This window comes from Peromyscus maniculatus, chromosome 7 (genome assembly GCF_049852395.1).
Source record: "Peromyscus maniculatus bairdii isolate BWxNUB_F1_BW_parent chromosome 7, HU_Pman_BW_mat_3.1, whole genome shotgun sequence".
In the NCBI taxonomy this organism is placed as follows: domain Eukaryota; kingdom Metazoa; phylum Chordata; class Mammalia; order Rodentia; family Cricetidae; genus Peromyscus; species Peromyscus maniculatus.
Window position 1 is genome coordinate 66,796,291 of NC_134858.1, and position 20,591 is coordinate 66,816,881.

Here is a 20,591-nt window from a genome sequence, read left to right on the forward strand (position 1 = left end):
AAAGGCTTTCATGTGAGATGTCTCTAATTATGGAAGGCTTTATCACAATTATTTGTACTTCTCTGGCCACAGTTGTAATTTGTTTAACCTTCTAATTTACCTGTGAACACTCTGAAAATGGGATGCCTCTCTGAATGTGATGACAGTGTTTAGCGCAGAAGAACCAGATTCTTTTCACTTCCCTTTCCAAACCTCTCCTACAGCATCTCACCCAATGCTGCTCCCAGAAATATCTCTGAAGGAAATTTAAAATTATCATCACACACACGCTGTATACCAATGTAGCTTTCGAAGAACTATAATTGTCTTTCGTGTTCTGGAAAACACCTCTATGTTTTTCACACCTTGGTTTAAATTTTTAAAAAAAAATCAAGAAAGTCCACACTGAGCATGAAAGAGATGAAAATAGAATTATTCACAGACACAAATTCCGAATGCAGTTCAACTTTCCTATGGGAATCTTTGGCTGATGTAAGAATCCGTAGGTCATTATTAGACATACTTTCATTCATTCATTCATCTCTCCCAACCATAGCATTTATTTAACACCCGCTGGGCCCCATCAGGGATACACAAACCATATCAAACTCAATCTCAGGAAATACTCACTTTGGCCCAAATTCCAAGGTTTTGTGAGTCACAGCCCAGCTGCCGAGTGTTTGACTCGCTCACTCACTCGCTCGCTCCCTTAGCTCAGACTGAAAGCTTCAAAGGGAAAAACAACTTGTTTTTCTTTTTCTTTTTCTTAAAAAGAAATCCTGGATTCTATTAGAATGATCCCAAATATTTTGTAATCTGGGAAGGAATTTGAAGAAGGGATGGCATAACGTTTTCTTGCTCGCTGACAAGTAATTCAGTAGCCCCATCCAGGAGCATTTAAAATAGCTATGAAATAATGGGAAGCAATTGTACCTCTGAGGAATGTACTAGGAGCGTGCCTGCCAGCAGGTGATGTTTTAAATGCCAAGTTTGATTCAGACCTGTCTTTTGCTTCCTGATGAGAGTTTGTGAGTTCGGGGGAGGGAGGGTGTTGTCTCTGGAAAAATTAATGTAAATGGAAGTTAGGGAGCAATGGGAGTTGTGTAGACAGCCGCCCTTCCGGATCTCTTGTGCTGTGTGATCATATGCGCGCAGTCAGCACCTTTCTCTCTCTCTCTCTCTCTCTCTCTCTCTCTCTCTCTCTCTCTCTCTCTCTCTCTCTCTCTCCCTCTCTCTCTCTCCCTGCCATTCCTTTTTTCTGCCAGTGACTCATCTTGTTTTGAATCTTCTAAAGACCTGTGATCTTAAAGAGTGTCACTTAATCATAGCTGATCCTCGTGATTTTGTAAGGCAATCATTGGTATAAATTTTGAGTGACGTAACCACTGAGTGATGGATGCCGTTTCTTACCACCACGGTGTATTCTGTAGACCCAATGTCATTTCATTAGCTTAGGAACACACAGGCAGAGTGAGGCCATTCCACAGAAATCATTCATGTTTTATTGCCTTGACGTCTTTTTTAAAGAGCATTTTTAAAAATTTTTATGTATTCATGTATTTTGTGTGTATGAGTACTTTGTCTGCATTGTACATCTGCACACTAGAAGGCATCAGACATTTGGGCTGCCATGTGGGTGCTGGGAATTGAACTCAGGACCTTCGGAAGAGCAGCAAGTGCTCCTAACCACTGATCAATCTCTCCCAACTCCATTGCCTTGAAATCTTAAGGATCACATCAGAAACCATTTCAGATAGAATCATGATATGTTCATTAATTAAATATGTATTTTAGGAATTCTTGAAAGAGAAAAAAAAAAGACATCGTATTTCCAGAGAGGACAAACTTCTGTTTGAGGCATCACTTTTAAACATTTAACAAATGTTTTTGAAGTAGAATAAATTACCACCTTATTTTAAGTTGGACCATCTTGGTGCTACATTGTTAGAAAATAGTGCCAATACTGAATTTGGAAGGCTAACAGAGCCCGGAGTCTTCAATATTCATTCTCACAATGGCAGGGTCTAATATCCTGATCATGCAGCACACAGCAAGTGTCTGAGAACCAAAGCACCTACTTTTCAATGGAAACTTCCTCTGAGTCCTTTGAATTCCCTGGCTCTGCTACAGCAGTGAATGCTGGAACCCAGATGCCCACTTCAGTTCGCTGTTCAAACTCCTGGTTGAAATATTTTGCATTGTTTGCTTTGGTACGAACTTCCAACGCTGGCTTATAAACTATCCTGATGCAATGATGTTCAGAAACCAACAGTGTGCCAGATTCTAGAAGTCTGTGGTCATTCACTGAATTTTCAGGTCTTTCCCAAAACCCTTATTAGAGATGGGCTATTATTTCTTTCAGTTTTATAGGTGAGGAGACTAAAGCTTACAGTCACACAACCAGTCGGGTTAAGACCAGGATGGGAAACCAGATTTTCCAATCCCAGCTCCAGCACTCTTTCTATCATGTGTTCCAGTTTCAGCAAGACATTCGCTTAGTCGACAAATATTTACCCAGCAACTGGATGTGCCAGACACTATGGTAAACCTTGGCATAATGGGTGATACAAAGAGACTAAGACAGGTGGTGTTCTCCCTGACTCTGGAGATGAGCACACAAATGATTACCAAAAAAGAAGGTGAATGAGGACAATGAGATGACCGAGCAGGTAGACACCCGCCATCAAGCCTGAAGACCTGAGTTCAGTTCCAGAGACCGGCATGGTGAAAAGACAGGACTACTCTAGCATGTTGTCCTCTGATGGGACATGCACACACACACACACACATGATTGCACATGTGTACACACACAGAGATTAATTTTTGAAGAGGAAAAGACATTAGGGAAAGAAGAAGGTACAATTAAAAACAAACAAAAATAAACAATGAAGGTGAAGAATCAGGTTTACAAGGAGAGCAGGCTGCAAATGGGGGCCTAGAACTTTTCTGGTGGAGGTTGGGGGTTTCTCCATCCTCCAAAGACAATGGCCTTTCAACTGAGAGCACCAAGTGACAAAAATGGATGGAAGAGTGGCATCATCTATTCTCATTGTTGATGAGTTTTATATTTATGAATTTTTACAAGCATCAACATTTATTTGTTGCCCCCCCCCCCTCCACGCATCAGTGCTGGTTTTGTGGGCACAGGCAGGACATCCAACTGTGAAGTTCACATTTCCACCTGAGGCAACACTCTCTCGCCTTGTTTCGTCTCTCGTATTGTAAACAAAGGGGCTTCTTCCAAAGTCTGCTTAACGCCACATTTGTCTAATCTTTGTGCTTTTTGTTGATGACCTCACTGTTGGAAATGACTGGCAGTGTGGTGCTCGCCAAAGAGCCGTCTGGGGCTCCTAAATGTAGGAAGGCCAGTGATGTGCTTGTAGAGTAAACTCCGTGTACTCTCAAAGCTCCCTTCCACCACCAATCCAGGACTCGTGATGCTGCTGGCTTTGAGCTCAATGTAAGGAATCAACAGAGTATATTAAATATGGTGGCTTTAAACAGAACCATGATTAAAAACAAGGTTATGTCTTCACCAGTTGGCAAAAATGCTTTGAGCACCTCTGGCAGAGGGATAACCACACATTTTCTCTGGGTAAGATGATTCCATAGTTAGCGTTTTTGCTGACTTCATTAAACATAGCTATTGCAAATAACCAGAGAGACGATGCATGGATACGCAGCAGAGAGCTGCAAGTGTTGGTGTGCATGCAGAGCAATTGGAGTGCACGCATCACTGGTTGGAATGTAAAACAGCACAGCCACTCTGGCAAGCACCAGGCATCGCCTCTATGAAATGGATGCAACCCTCCCTATGACCCACCATTGCTAGACATTCACCCACATGGAGTAAAAATGCACATTCCCGCACCAGTGTGAGTGTTTACGACAGATTTAACTGTGGTTCCGAAAATGGTGGAAAATGCTGGGGAAGGAGTAATCAACTTCATTCAGTAATAAGGCGCAGGGTGGGGGTGGTTATTGATATAGTAAGCATTGTGGGATAAATCTCAACTGTGTGATGACCAGAGTCAAAAGACCTCAGACTAATCCACCGTTTGTGAATGTGTGTTTGTGCATCTGCCTATCGGTGTGAGCCTAGAGGCTCTTGCAGCTTATGCAGCTCTATGTAAAAGCCAGAGAATGCCCTCACTACCGCTCCTCAAGCACCATGGACGTATCCAATTAGACCAGACTGGCTGACCAGTGAGCCTCGGGGATTCTCCTGTCTCTGCCTCTGCCTCCCTTAGACTGCGGTTATAAGCATGCGCCACTATGCCTGGCTTTTAAAATGTGGATTCTAGGGATCAAACCGAGACCCTTGTGTGTGTGAAGCAAGAGCCGTCCTGGTTGAGCTATATCTCCCTCTTTAGAAGCAAAAAATATACAGAAGAAAGAGGAGCTCCAGTTTCCAGAAGCTCTGTATACCTCCAGAGAGGTATACAGGAATACTGAGAGGAGGAGATCTCGACTGTATTGGTGCTATGTCCTTAAATGCCTTTCTCAAAACTCTGTCTGAAGGGTGAATCATAATGCAGCGTTTCTTATTTGCCACAGTAACTCACAAAAGCAAGGGGGGCACTCCAGGCCTTCCCCTGTCATCCTAGCTGATAAAATACCGTGAGTGCGAAACAAACGCTGCCTACTGTTTGACGCTACATGGTGAGTTGAGTGTTTCCTCTGAACACACAAAGACATGTTCTTTCCTCTTGTTTTGCAATGCCCAGGTCTCACGTGGTGGCAAGGAATACTTATAGGCTCTTCAACAGACATTGAAATCTGCGCACTTGACTGTGCTTCCAAAAAAGAAAAAAAAAAGTACATTATTTATTAGAGGATAGAACTCTTTCATGACTGGAACTGCCCAGTTAAATGGCAGTTTGACCTTGAGATCATAGAAAAACTAAGACATCAGAGAAAATATGATGCCACCACGGCTTATCTTCCTTGTGTGTGTGGTTATTTCACCAGGGGCAACCGTCAGACATGGACGGTTTAGCGGCCCATGTCCTTGGAAGCCAGAGAGACCCACCACATCATCTAAGAGTTACTGTTGTTTTTAGTCTTCCTTGTTTATGACGGCTTCGCTCCATTGACTCAGTTATATTTCAAGGAGTAAGGATGTCGTCAATGAACTCACCACCACAATCTCGTTATGAAACTCAGTTTCACCATACAAGGTGTACCTAACCTTTGGAATAATGGGCAAGCTTGGCTCTCTGAGACAAGCCTTTGCAGCAAATTCAATAATGTATACCAGTCATTTCTCCGTAATGTGTACTGCGGATGCACCAACAGGTCCTTCCTGTAGCACCGCATTTTAACAATTACTTTACATTTTCCTTTGTGATGTCAGAAGGCCTTAACTCTCTATGTGTGGTTTTGTTTTGTACGAATGACACGTGTGGTGAACACACATACTAACTACAGCCACTTAATAAAGGTAGGCAAGAATTTTACTCAAAGCACTCGGAAAGCTCAGAGCCCTGCCTAACCATGTGTTAGAGTAGGTGGACGAGATAAGATCTTATGCCACATGTTGCAGAGGGCACTTACAGAAAGAACTGGGATGTTTCTATTTGCCAAAGCAAAAGCCAGCAAATCCCTTTATCTTATATGATTTCTGTAGAATAGCATAAACCATAAAATTACTGTTTTCTACATTTATAACACATTTGTTGTGTTTGGAAGCTTTAGAAATGCTACTATTGGTGCTTATAATTTTAAATTTCCTTAGCATTACATGTAACATCCAGTTATTTAGAGCTGTATATTCCAAAATGGAAAAACAAACAAACAAAAAAACTCCCCTCAAGAGTTAATTTGTAGTAAGTGTTCCTTAAATATACAAATGGTAACATTGTTTCCAAACAAGGTAATTACAACTGTGTACAGAATGTTTCTTCATTAGTAGTAATTAAATAATTTACTAAATTGTGCAATAATTCATGATGACACATGCTAGCCCTGCTCGGTTACACGAGCTGGTGATAGAAGAATTCCTTGCACCCGTGCCTAATGGAATTGGAGTGGCAATTTTTGATTCCTGGAGAAGTCAGCTTGCTCTTTTAAAATTACTAAGTAGTGCTGAACGCAAGGAAAACAAATGATAAATTATTTGAGTACTGTGGCCTAGTGAGTGAACACCTTAGAATCCATATGTGCAGGAATTGCTTCAATACTGATTCTGTAGTCTAGGACTTGTCACTTGATCTCTTTGCTCCCTACTTCCCTTGTCTGTGAAAGGAGCACAGGAAAATGAAAACCCAGAATGTAATTTGGTGAAAAGAATTTTGAAAGAAAAATGCACGTCTGCCACACAGGAAATCCCAGGAAATGGTCGGCCAGCAGGAGAGGAAATAAAAGCAAAAGTAGTGGCATTGGATCTTCATCCAAAGTCATTTGGAAGGTCTGGGGAGATGGTTCAGTCCTCAGTTATAATCCCAGCTCCAGGGAGAGAGTTGGAGACAGGATGATCCCCGGGGCTCACTGGCCAGACTGGATAACCGAAGGTGAGCTCCAAGTTCAGTGAAAGACCCCCCCCCCCCCGCGCGCCCCCCCGTTCAAAAACCAAGGTGACAAGCAATAGAGAAAGACACCTAACATCATCAGCCTCTAGCCTGCCTGTACACACACATATATGCATGTGTACCTACACACACACACACACACACACACACACACAGAGAGAGAGAGAGAGAGAGAGAGAGAGAGAGAGAGAGAGAGAGAGAGAGAGAGAGAGATGCGTGGAGCAGACATGCAAGATTGTATCCACACACTGGATACTAAAACTCAGATGTGAATAGATTGCTTAATTTAGTCATCCTCATCTTCCAGTACGTAGGGATGGTTTTTCAATTCAAGAGGAGTGTGGTGATTATCTTTTAATACAAATTAAACATAGTTGGAAGGCTTTAATGTTTTTATTAAGACAAAAATACCCACTCGAGTTTGCCCTGGTTCTAGTGCTCAGGGCACACTTGCATTGCGCTGGACTTAGGCGTAAATAATAGATGGGCTTCTGGGAGGGAGAAGAGGCTGCAGTGGAACACTGTCAGCCCGGATGAGTTCCATGCTATAAGCTGGGGCTTAGATAGGAGCATCCAAACTGCTATTGACATGCGGCACAATTGTCTGAAATGTCAATAGATATAAAATGAGGATCTCATAATGCAGAATAATTGATTACTCCGCTTGACTGAACAGGAACATATTTTGTTTGTGAAAGCAAAATAATGACAGCATTTACTCCTGCAAAGTTTCTCACTTCAGAACTTGAATTTCCCAGCAAAGCCCACGTGACTCTGTGGGCTTGATCACACGTGAAAAAAAAAATAGGGGAAACTGTCTGTAATTGCTTATCTTTTCTCCATTATTTTGTATTTATATATGATCAGGGCTTTTTAAAAATAAGATACAGTCTTTCCAGGAAGTGTCTATATTAATAGGAGTGTCTATTATAATTTTCAGAGCTGAAATGGATGAGATACAAAAATCAAGTGACGTTCAATTTATCTTGTTCATCCTCAAATGCTCTACTGAGCTTTGGGGAAATCATACCACTTTCTATTTTATTTTTCCTCCATGCACTCATAGGCTCTGTGTGTTTTACTAAGTATAATTTAACTTGATGACTACCAAACCAACTGTAAATCCATGCAATAAGACTACAGAACAAGCAAGGTAAAAAGATACCCATTTTCTTAAGCACGGTTTCTTTCTTATGCCCTGACCCACCCCGCTACACACACATTCCAAACACATTCCATGATTAGATAGAGTTTGATTTTTAAGTCTTGTTTGTCTTGGTTTTTCTAGGGCCTCCTTTTTCCCAGGTTGGTCTTGAACTCATACTCTAGCCAAGGGTAGCCTCGAATTTCTGATCCCCCTCCTTCTCCCTCCTGAGTTCTGGGATTATCGTGTGTGCCTCCATGTCCAGCTGAATGTCTACAGTTTGAAGCGCTCAGTGTGAGGCATGTGAAGGGGAAGCAGGAGATGCAGCTATGGGTCCACATTTAGGCTTTTCCTCCTCTCTGTCTATGTGTAGTATATGCACTGTTGCCCCTTTGCCTACCTGGAATCCTTGTGTTCCTATTTCTATCAAGATTTGAGCCAGACTTCAAGGTCTAGCCTAGATGATACCTCCCTTCTCAAAAAAATATAGCTCTCAACACATTAATCTTTCTTGTTCTTTTTAAAATTTATTTTATTCTATTTATTTTTATTTTATGTGTAGGTGTGTGTGTGTGTGTGTGTGTGTGTGTGTGTGTGTGTGTGTGTGTGTCTGCTTCACTGTATGTGTCTCACATGCATGCACTTCCCTCAGAGGCCAGAAGAGGGCATTGGATCCCCTATAACTGGAGGAACAGGCCTTTGTAAACTACCCACCCACTGTATAGGAGCTGGGAAACCAGAGAACTCTGCAAGACCGCCAAGTACTCTTAACCACTCAGCCATCTCCCCAGATCCCACCTCTCCCATTCTCAACTAACATAGCCCTTGATTTCCAGAACACTTAGAGTTAGCATCACACATTCTGTCTTACATTATAGCATCACAATCATTCTCATTTGATCTCCTGCTGGATCAGGAGCTCCTTAAAGGACATCATAAAGTTCTGCTCTTTCTCCTTTTCTATGTCCTAGCATAGCCATGCATAGAGATTTTTTTTATTCATTATGTGAGAGCTTGCTCTCTTACAGAAAAAGAAATGTAAGAAAATTGCCTGACCAAAGTCCTCTTAGGCCAAGCAGTAGCTAATTTTTGTATTTCCTACTACCTACATAGCAGTTGCTGAATAAACAATGTTTCCATGTGTATGTATGTGTGTGCATGTTTGTGTGCACAGGTGCACGTGTACATGTGGGTGTGTGCTTGTGAGGCCCAGAAGTTGACACAGTGTGTCTTCCTTGGTCACTCCCCACCTTGTTTTTCTGAAGTCAAGTCTCTCACTGACCCTGGAGCTTGCCAATTCAGCTAAACTGCCTAGCCTATAAGCTCCAGGGCCCCGCCTGTCTCCAACTCTCACAGTGCTAGAACTACATGCTGCTGCACTCAGCTTTATGTGTGGATGCTGGGGATCTGAACTCAGGTCCCTGAGCTTGCATGGCAAGCACTGTCCTCAGAAGCACCAATAATACTTACTTTACATCAAGCACACAGCTTCAGCCTTTGTAGAGACCAGAAGTGCGTGGTGATCTCCTTCCAACAAATCTTTACTAAGGATCAGTGTTTTGAGTTGGTATAGGTTCTATGTTTGCTAAAATATAGGAATTAGCTCTTTTCCGTGGCACCTCCCAGGCATTTGGCTCCATCAAGATGAAGCTAAGTAACTCCTTCCCAGCCACCAGCTGTCAGAAACTCAATGAAGTAGATGATGAACTTGGACTTGGTATTTGCTATGCACCATGCATGGCCCACAGACATAGCTGCTGGTGCTCTGGGTGAAGAGTAGAAAGAGTGTGTGGTCTGATCAGTGCGGGGACAACAAACAAGGTTTGCCCAGGAAGCAAGGTGTCTTGATCAACGGCAGAGTGTGCCTGCTGTTCAGTAAGGGGCATTCTTGCTATAGAGGGAGGAGAACTGGAGAAATGAAGAACAGGTCTGTTCAAGATGCATTGTGAATGACAATGTGAGTGTTCTCGTCTTGGTTATTCTCAAAAACAGAGGGAGAGAGAGAGGGAGAGAGAGGGGGAAGAAAGAAAGGAAGGAAGGAAGGAAGGAAGGAAGGAAGGAAGGAAGGAAGGAAGGAAGGAAGGAAGGAAGAAAGAAAGAAAGAAAGAAAGAAAGAAAGAAAGAAAGAAAGAAAGAAAGAAAGAAAGAAAGAAAGAAAGAAAGAAGGAGGAGATGTATGTTCTGGAACTGATAGATACTACTGTGCCTTGTTGGTTGGAGCTCAAAAGAGCTAGCAGAATCTGAAAACTTTTCAGTCTCTCTACAGAAGATGATGTCCACCAATGTTGTCAGGAAGCCATTAAACAGAAGAGGTAAGAAGCCCAGGACCAACAGAGCCAAGATTCAGTGTCTTGTTCCTCCATGTGTCCTGCAACACGAACCCCAATGCTTTGCTCTGAAGAAACAGTGCACTAAGAAAAGTAAGGAGGATCTAGAATATGCTAGATTTTTAGCCAAGAGAATGAAGGGAGCCAAAGAAAATGCCAGGAACAGATTTCCAAGGGCTGCCCTCACTGAGAGCTTCTACTTCTGAGACTCCAGTCAAAAATAAGTCTTTAAGAGGGACAAATAAGTGATCAGACCTTGAAAACATACAGGAATTAGTAGGGTGGAGGTAGATGGTTCTGTCCTAAGTGTTGGCGCTCTGACCTTTCTTTATATTTAATCTGCCTTATGACCCTGCAGGACTCTTCTGTCCTTACTTCACATGTGATGAAAGAGAGCTTTGCTCAAGATCACTCAACTGGTGAGTAGGATGGAGGCTGGTTATGAGCCCAACTTCTCCATCGACTGCCAAAGCACTTTCTGCCATAAGACAGAGTTAGGAAGTGAATCAGGTTCCTCTGAGAAGTGAGAAGAAAAAACTCACCGCAGAGAAAGGAATGATGGTGCTCCCAGAACATGAATGGCTGTGACGATAAAGACCTTGGATATCTCGTTACTCCCTTATTCCACAAGGGACAGACCTCGGTCCTGGGAGATGAAATGACTGGTCGGAGGTCTCACAGAAAGAAGCCAGCGATGCATACAACACTATGTCCTTAGCCCTCTTGAAATCCCTGTATGGAGAGAGACAGAGACACACACAGAGAAAGACAGAGACAGAGAGACAGACAGACTATATATAGTAAGAAAATAGGGGGGACTACTTAGGGGAAGGAAGGCAAATAGCTGAAGATAGGCAAGGGTACCAAAGTGGAACAGTGGGAGAAATGGGCGATTGAGAACCAAGTACAGTGGCTTTGTATGCTAACCCTCAAAAAGGAAGAAAGACAGAAAGAAAGATGTGGTTTCACGCATGGCCTATTCTTCTAGCATTAGATGTGTAGTGAGGACACCCTGGGAACTTAATGGGATACAGGCCTCCTTGTCTCCAGTTTGCTTCTCCTTGCTCGCTGCCTTAGCAGGTGTATGTGTGGAGAAGCACCTGCTGCCTACGTAGTCTGTGGCAGCCGGTCATCTCTGCCTGCCAGTGAACTTCAACCTTTTCCTCCTTGTGATGGTTACAAAACACAGGCCAAATCTCTGAGTTTCCTAATAGCCATATGAAATATTTGGCTCTAGAAATCCTAAAGTCTATGAAGCCCTGCCTGGCTTCAGCCAAACCACCCACCTCGATGATCTATCCCGCTAATAGGCACAGAAGTGGTCCACAGCCATCCATCCAGTGCTAGTGGACATGGTCACCCAGATACTGGGCTCCTGCAGAAAAGTGCAGCTTTACTCAGGGAAATGACTGACTTCTGTAGGGTTTTAGAACAAAGGTCATCTCATTGATAAACTTCTCAAAATCTTCTCTTTGCGTTCTGGAGTACAGTTCTAGGCATGAAATAGAGTAATTGTGGTCAGTTAACAGAAGTGTGTGTGTGTGTGTGTGTGTGTGTGTGTGTGTGTGTGTGTGTGTGTGTAAAACTGAGGGCATCTTTTGCCCCTCTAATACTGTGTTTCACCAGATTTCCTGGACAATGTATTTGCATACACTCATGTATATTTAAATGCTTCTCTACTTTGGCCTTAAATTAGTGAGCAAGACAGACAAGCTATGTTAAAAGGGTCATCCCCTCCTCTTAACACTCATAAACAAGATAAATCAAGGATTCCTTTTCTTACCTTTGATTCCTGGATCTCTCCAGTGTTATTCATAAAATGTTATTTTGTGAGACCCGAAGCCTTCTAGAGTCACAATTTGGCAAGGCCCTGATCTAAGTAGGGCAATGGGTACCTTCTCTGTAGCTTCCTGTGCAGTCTTGCTGGCCCTTTGGGTCTTTCAGAAAGCTGATCCAATGGCTCTGTTTTAGCCAGAATAGTCCAGCTCTTGAAGAATCCAGTGCAGAGTGGCCAGCTGAAACAGGTGTATAGGACTACATTAACCTTTGGGTGACCTCTTCCCTGTTCAGTTAAAATGAAATGAATTATCAAGCAGAGGGGGGGCGGGAGGAGAGGAGAGGAGAGGAAAGGAGAGGAGACCAAAGTATTCTTATTCACATGCATCAGCAAATGTTGAAATCATCTTGTTCTGGGATCTTGGAGAGTTGGGACAAATACCTCAGCCTACTGGTTTGCTATTCTCCCCCAAAGCCTTAAATGCCTGCTTGGGCGTGATATACCACATGATTAGATCTCTGTGTGGTAAAAATCCAAGTCTCAGAAAGCTAAGGATCATTTTTTAATTAATTTTTTTATTTGATGATTTCATACATGTATATGATGCACTCTGCTTGCTCTTGTTCCACCATCTCTCGTCTCCTCCCCTCCCCCGTCTGTCTTCCCTTCCCTTCCCATCCCTACTAATCTCCCACACTCCGTCTTTTTCTTTTGGTTGTGTCTCTCGGGGTTTGGCCAACCACCATCTGTATGGCCTTATGCTCAGAATTACCCATTCGATTTTGGCGTGTTCACCAGTGGATATACAACTGAAGACAGTGATTCCTCCCCCTCCTAGAGTAGGGTCTCTTGAGCTCTTCCACACCCACGGCTGACTGCTGAAAAGCCATGTCTTGAGTAGGCCCGTTGCAAGCAATTGCAGCTGCTGTGAGTTCATGCGTATGTTGACTGTTTGGTGTTAAGAGAATGGGACTTCACTGGCCTGTCCCCTGTCTTACATTCTCTCCACTCTCATTCTACGGTGCTCTTTGCACCTTAGCGGGAGTAGTAGTATGAAGGACTTGTCTAGGGCCAAGTCCTTGTCCATTGCTCTCTCAGCAGCTGGGGCAGCCATGAGTCTCTACATTGATGAACTGGCCCTGTGGAGTGGAGGCCAAATCATTTTCTTGACCTCTGAAAGAGAAATTGGCAACTTCCTGGCCATACTCCAGTCTAGATCCCTGCACAAGCGCCCCAGGCCCCACTTCCTCCCAAGGACCAGATCCAGTTTGATGAAGCACAATGGGACCCCAGTAGAGTCTGTGGCCATCTGTAAACTCTGAGGTGAATTGCATGGGTCTGTAGTCCATTTTGACCCTTTTCCTGAGATTACCCAACACAAATGTTTGAGAGTCCATGTGTAACACTCTCCGATTAGCAAGAAAGAATTCCCATCCTATGGAATTGCCTTCATGTAAGCAATAGTCTTTTTTTTCTTCCCCCTTTCAGACCACTTGTTTAAAAGAATGCAAAGAATGTATTTCTTAAAGCTGTTTCCCCCATAGTAGGTACTCCACTGCATTTATTTAATAAAATCCAATTATCCCTGTGTACTTGTAATGTCTTAATATTGCACCATGTCTCTATATGATGATATTTTAATTTGGTGTGTGAAATTTTATAAAGAATGAATCAGGTGGAGTTCCAATTTGATTTTTTGAAGGAAGATATATAGCCTTTCGTTCCTGGCTGATTTGTTTGGCCAAAGACTTATAATTTCATAGGAAATTTATTCTATGGGCCATCTGTTTAAAAAAAAAAAGGTCTCTCATTTTTATTTCCAAAAGTTTCATAAAAGCTGTTACTATGAAGAACAGTTATCTCCCCTAGGTCAAAAGCTGGTGCTATGCAATAGAGGCATGTATGACAAATAGCATCTAGCCACCCAGGGAAGTTAGGACTTTAATATCTGAACTCTGCTGCTCATTGGTTGTGGGATGTGAGAGCAATACATTTCCAAAGGGCAAGGTCAGGATTACATTATCCTGAAAATGTCTTTGTTGAATGGATTTGTAAATCTTTCAAATAAGTATGATGAGATTCTGTTTCTATTGAGGACCTCTCTGTAGGAGGAAAGATCAGCCTATTTGCAATGGTGGGCATCCATGTCACCTCACATGCCATCCCTCATTACCCATTTCATTTGAAATGGCCTGGAAATAACCGATTACTAGTGATGTAAGACTATTTACCTTGGAGTCAGATGTCTGGCAGGCAGGCTGGAGCTAATGGATTTGGTTATTTTCAAAGCATTCTTATCTAAAGCAAGATACATGGTGAATTCTCAGTTGTCTATCAAGATGCACTTGCATTGCACAGAACACATGAGCATGCTCTCTATGATTATATTTTCCTTCTTTAACAATACAAAGGAAAGAAAAATGCACCCAGAACCCAATGGTAGGCTAGTCTGGTGGTGCTCTTCTTTGAACATTATTAGCACAAGGAAAACCCAGAACCAAATTTGAAGAATGGGGCGTTGCCTCATTGGGAGATGGAGTTGCATCATGGGAACATGGTGTGATTTAATTTCATAATTGTAAACATTACAGTGGGTATGGCTGATTTCCTTTGTAATCCTTGTCCACTTCACTATGGCTGGACAGCTGAGTTAACATGGGTAGGTCCTGGCTTCACATTCTTATCTTGTCTTTTCTTATTTTTTGTGGTTGTATTTAAAAAAAAAATCTAAAAAAAAAAAACCCACTTGGGGATGGATGTATCTAATCAAACGTTTTTGTAAGGCCATAGCTGGACTGAAAGACAATGAAGTTTTCTGACCATTCCAGTCCCAGGACTGTGTAAATGGTTGGAAAACTTCATTTTTCCTTGAAATGGGAGTGGGAAAGGTGGGAAGTAGGCAGATCTGAATCTTTGTTTGTTACAGGGCTGGATGTCTGCACCTGTTCTAAATTATGGGCCCAATATAGGGTCAGCAGCAGGCTGGTTATATGGAAAGAGAAATACTAGAATCCTTCCGGTTTGGTTATCAGGAAGGGGGAGGGGTGTCTCTAAGAACAACAGTAAATAAGTAAACTTGGCTTAGATTTTTTTCCCTCTTGTGCTCAATACTGTTGGCATGCTTGCCAACGTTTTAAGTAAAGCAGACTCCCGGTAAGTAGTCTTGAAATTCATCGTAAAGAGATTCATCTGGGGACAAAAATAAAGCCATGATTTACGTTTCCATAAATCCAGTTTTTTTAAAAAAAAAGTTTCAAATGTTGGAGGGAATTAAATCTGTTGTAAATTGAATTGTATAGTTAACGGTGTTGTTTGTTGGAGCTTCTGTTTAAAATACAATGCCTCATCTTTGAGGTTAGAAAACTAACGCCCTTTCCACTTGGAGGTGAGTTTTCTGGAGAGTTCTGGATAGGATGAGCCTGAATATGAGTGGCTCAAATTGCCTGGCACCAGGAGCTCATTTAGCAGACAAGACATGGTTTTCCAGTCTTCCAAGTACAGGTGGTCCTGAATACGGGATGCTGCAGGAGTGGGCAGCAGGGAACTAAGACCTTGGATGCTGTGAGCTGGGTGAATCCTGAAAGTCTTAAGGGGAGCTTGCTCCTCCTCAGGACGGGTGTCAGTGCGGGGCGTGGGGGCTGGGATGCTCTGGGACACGAGGGAGACTGAAGCTCCCCCCAACCAAAAGCTTCTTTGGGGCCAACCATCAGGTGCTTTTGTCACCGAGGATTCCGGGACGGACTGTAGAGTGGCGTCCGGGTGCTTAGCCTAGGGGGTGGGCGTGTGGAAAGTGATCAGGCTCTTGGCAGAGAGCTTCCGGGCCGCCACAGGTGATCGGCATCTGAGGAGGTGGCTAGGGACCCCTGTGCAGGCCCCCGGGAACGCAGGAGGGCAGCACCGTGTCGGGGTGGGCCGCTCGCGGTCACCTGCCCGCGGGGGCGGGGCGCGGCGCCCGGGCGCACCCGCCTCCTGCCTTTCGCTCCCGCCCCGGGAGGAAGCGGAGGGGCGCGGTGTAAACAGAGCGGCGGCCGTGATGTCAGCCGGTCACATGGAGCCTCTTATGGCTCGGGATGGCTCTCGGCGGGCGGGCAGCTGCGGCAGCTGCTGCTGTGGCTCGGGCGGCGGCGGCGAGAGGGGGCTCCGGGGTCGGACGGTCGGCTCTCCCTGCGCTCTCCGCACCGCGGCGTAAAGGATGTATTTTGTGATCGCAGCGATGAAAGGTGAGCTCCGGGGGGCCCGCGGAGACTCGGGTGGACTAGCGGCTCCGGGGGGCGGGGAGGAGGGCACGCAGGGGGAGGGGTGGGCGCGCCTGCCCGAGCGCACGTACAGCCTGGGGGCAGCTACTCGAACCCAACGGGGCCACCGCAGCGTCTCCGCTGGAGCCCCAAAGGAGGGATCGGCCTGCCTCGGGTCGGGGGAGCTAGACGCACGGGCCCGATCGCCCCTCTGGCGTCTCCTTAGCCGCTGTCACTCGCCTGGGTGCGCCTAGCACCCGGCGGGGCTCCCCAAAGAAAGTTTGCCCAGAGTCGCAGAGCTTGGGACGCGCCAGGAGGGTCCGGCAACCCGGAGGAACCTGGGGACGTCCACACTTGAGTCCCGAGGGCCCGCACCCTGGGACAACTCTGGCCTGTGTGGGGGGAGGAGCGGCGGCCAGGCCGGGCCCTGCTTGCTAACGCTGGTGGTGTCATCGCCGGGACTGGTTAGCGTTCCAGGCCTGGCGTCCGAGCTCCGCAGGCCACCCCACCCTCTGCAGCTCGGAGCGCCAGAGCTCCCGGGCGGCCAGCGGGTTGGGGAAGTGCAGCAGCTCAGCGCTGCGTCCCCTGGACGCAGCCACTTCCGAAAGCGCGCGGGCCCGAGCCAGCCCCGCGCCCCGAACGTGCCAAGACGCCCTCGGCTGCAACCCCGGCCGCAGCGCGCCCCGACTAGACACTTAGGTTTGTGCCTGGATGTAGGGAGACAACCTAATCAGGATTGGGGGGCCGAGGCCGAGATTAGACTGCGACTAGGGCCTACGGCCATAGGTTAGCCGCGGTCAAGCCTCCGCGCCCCGGGCCTTCCTCCAGGATCTGGTGTCTAAAGCTGGCCAGTAGCACCGTGGAAAGGAAAGAGGAAAATGGTTTGCTGGCTTCAGGTGCCCCAAGGTGAGGCGGGAAGAAGCCCAGGCAAGTCAGGGAAGTTTGTGATGGAGACAAAGTTTGGAGGTGCGCAGGAAGTTGTTTGTGCCGCAGGGAGAAACAGACACACACACTTTGACCATTGAAGATGGCCCTGGAAAGACTCAGCCCACAGCTCTCTGCGCGATCGTGAGCCTGCTGGGTCCTCATGGGCGGATAATCTGCCCTAGCAATGTGCAGGCCCTGTCGCCCGGCTTGGGGATTTAAAGCTCCATCTGTCTGTGGCACAGTGACGGCTGTTCTCAGGGGCAACAACTGTGCGCACCCCGAAGGTCTTGAGGGGGTTTTGCCCGCCAGCGCGGGCGACCCGGTGCTCGTTAGACGTTTGCTAGATTTGGGATTATTTTATTTTTGCAATCCGGGATGGACACCCGTACCATATCTGCGCAGGGTTTACTTTCAGATCACCGTGTTTTTTCACTGGAGATTGGGTGGCATCTTTTATTAATTATTAACAGGTCGAAGCATTCGGGACGCCGAGATGAGCTGGCGGTGTGCGATGAAATCTTTCTGTAGGATGCGCCCACGGCAAATTTAGTGCCTTTCCCCTACCACTGGCGGGAAGTGAGATTGAATCACTTTTATAATGTGACTGGTATAGCAAAAGAGGGAAGAGCTGCCCGTGATCTTAAGTGTGTGAAATTACTGGGGAAGGAAAGGTGTTGAGGTTTCTTATTATGTAAAAGAAATCTGTTTCCCCTCCCCAAAAGAAAACCTCGGTATTGCTTCCTCTCATTAAGCCGGTTCAGTGAAAAGTGACATCAGAAGCCGTGAAGCCAGTTGTATTTTGTTCCCTCGCCTCCTTAGATTAAAAAAGAAAGAAATTGCTGTTTGGGAAGTGTCCGCGATGGTCCCCATCCATTCTATTTACATTTGAGTTGATTGGAAGAAAGGAGAGAAGCTGAGGAGACTTCTTTTTAATTGCCTTTCTTCCTACTGAACAGTAAAACCCTCAAACATTAAGGAAATATCTTTTGATGATGTTATTTGAGGCTGATTTTTTTTTTTAGTAAGTTGGCTTTTGTAGGTCTAGTACCAAGTGAAGTTCTAGCCAAATCCTCCCTGTGATAAAACCCTAAGATCCTCAGCTTCTCCCCCAAACACCCCCCACCCACACACAAACCCTTCTTGGGAGCATCCTTTGGCTTCCTAGATTGATAGTATTGTCATAGAGAAAGGAAAAAAAAAATGTTGCTTATACCTCCTGGCAGTGAAGTTTCCCTTAAAACTCAAGCCCTGGGTGTGTGGGGGTGGGTGGGTGGGTTGTCGATAACAATTAGGATGTTTCAGTTCCAGCATCCCTACCTACAATCTTGTGTCTTCACAGGATTGACCTGCTTTGGTGCAAAATTTAACTGAAGAAAAATAGTTTGTGGGAAAGCAAGGAATGCCGTAAATGTTTCCATATCAGATTTAAGGGAGAAAGAAAAAAAAGAAAGAAAGAAACTGGCCCGGAATCATATTAAATACTTCCCTGCTGCCTCTTGGTTTTAATAGTTAAATTGGTTCCATATGCAGGAGTTTACATAATTAGATTTTTCGTGCGAAACAGGAAGGCTCTTCTTCATAGTATAGCTTTCTGGTGTGTAGATGCCTGTGAACAGGGGATGAGAACAAGCCACTATAAAAGAGAGGCATCCTCTTTGTTGCCTGATTTAATGATGTTTAAGAAACATCATTAAATCGGGCCTTTTTGAACTCACCAAAGAAGCAAATCCTTTCTCTGTGTCACTTGTCAAATTAGTTTAGGCTTAAAGTAGTTCCATGCTTAGGAAGTAATAACCTTGAGTTTGAGCAATTTTCCTCTCAGCTGTCAGTATTGTTTGTTTGTTTGTTTAATTAAAAAATCCCCACTACCGTTTGGATTGCTCCTTGGGCACAGACAGGGAAAGAGTGGGGATGATATTTAGTACCGAGGCAAGGGGTACTTGTTCCGGCCATCACGAAAGTGCATGGGCCAAGTGCCACTGGCTGGTAGCTGAGTACTAAAAGCTTGGAGCTGGGGCTGCTGGTGTCCCATGGCTCTGCTGCCTCTGTTTGTGTAGAGGGACCTTGGATGGCTGGAGGCTCCAGTGTGAGCTTCCATCCTGTCATGGTCCCTTCTCCCTGTTTGTCACACCAGGTGCAAGGCACCTTAAACCTTGGCAAATGCTCTGTATACTGGTGATTCCTGTCACACTCCACGTCAACAGTCTGGAAGAATTCCGCTTTTGTTTTTTACCATGTGAAAATTGAATTCAGTTCCTAGTCTCCTTGTCAGCATCATTCCTGTGGTAGCTCTGACCTGGGATCTGTGTCCCATTTAGGGGACCTTTGATGGCTAGAACTGTGAGAAAGTGATGGTTGGACCTTCAAAAGCAAACATTCAAATGGCCGCCACTGCTGAGCCGAGTGTTATTTTGTCTTTTTCTCTTATAAAGAGGATTCCGTTCTGTGGAGGACAGAAGGGCTGGGGCCCCGAGAGATGGTTCACTGGGTGAGGGTACTTGCTGTCAAGTCTGAGGACCTGAGTTCTGTCCCTGGAACCATTGGCCTCTGACCTCCACATGTATGCCATGGCAAGCACATGCCCACACATATATGGGTATAATAAATAAACATTAAAAATAATTCAAGACAGAGGTCTGAATTTGTGCATTGGTGGCAGGGGAGCCTTGATTCTCCACGGGATGGTGTCTGAGTGCAGTTTTCGTAGGCAGCCTCTCAATGCTGTGTATTTCAGTCATGTCGCAGGACGTGCACAGCAACAGTAAGCTTCTGTCAGGTGCTGTGCGATCAGCTCAGCTTAGCGCTATGATGCTGTAAACATTACCCAGGCAGAAAACAATACGATCTCTAAGCAAATATATACTGTGGAATTTAAGTCCTGGTTTTTTTATGCTTGGTAGAATACCTTTAAATGTATCAACAGTTCTCTAGTCCTCTTTTCTCCCATCTTTCCATTCCAGCCAGGGGGATCACAATACCAACCAGCAAGATCAGTAAACAGATCTTTGCCAAACGTCTTGGGGAGCATCCGCCGGCTTTGTAACTAGCTCTGTGGCTCCTAAGAAGATAAGATTTAGAAAGGGCCATTTATTAGGACAAAAGTTAACTTCGTGGAGGCATGGGTAGATGGGTGGATGAATCTTCTAAGACAGATGTGGAGTTCAGTTTTCTTAAAATTTTTACCACCAGTAAAGTGCCTTGTATAGAATTAATTGTCTGGGAATACTCTGTAATGGAGATGCTTTGGGCAGGCCTGGGGTAAGCTCAGTTGGTAGAGTGCTAGCCTCGTATGCACAGGCCCTCTCCCCTCAGCACCGAAAGAAAAGAGAAAGATGGATTTTTCTATTTTCTAAAGACTCACAATTTTTACTGCAGAAAAATCAGGGCTGCTTTAGTCTGTATGTTTCCTATTTGATCATTAAAAACCATAATCTTTTTAGTCACATCAAGCCAGCAGGTTCACTGATTTTTATATCTTTCTAATTTAAAATATATTTTTGAACATTCACCTGGGACGGCAAGCATGAGCTGCCATTTGATCATGTTTCCAAGTCTGTACACTGGTCCTGTGAGGAGGGACGGACAGAGTCTCTGCCCCATCTAGCCACCCCTTGAGTGTCCTGCCCATTCATTCCGGCCTTTCGACCAGTGGATGGAGAGATTCCCAGTCT

The 20,591-nt window shown here is 45.0% G+C and overlaps 1 protein-coding gene across 9 annotated transcripts in view; it reads left to right on the forward strand.

Annotated features, from left to right (window-relative positions):
• The window catches only part of Rora (RAR related orphan receptor A), a 735,488-nt gene that overhangs the window by 622,362 nt on the left and 92,535 nt on the right, over positions 1–20,591 (forward strand). The window contains exon 1 of one of the 9 annotated variants that reach the window (XM_076576585.1): positions 14,340–14,417. The exons of 5 other annotated variants lie outside the window; for them this stretch is intronic. In XM_076576585.1, coding sequence (XP_076432700.1) covers positions 14,355–14,417 — 63 coding nt within the window. In that variant the 5' untranslated portion in view covers positions 14,340–14,354. Of the gene's footprint in view, positions 1–14,339; positions 14,418–15,808; positions 15,979–20,591 lie in introns of those variants that run through there. 3 more of the 9 variants (XM_076576586.1, XM_042281197.2, XM_006979292.3) reach the window with 3 other exon arrangements.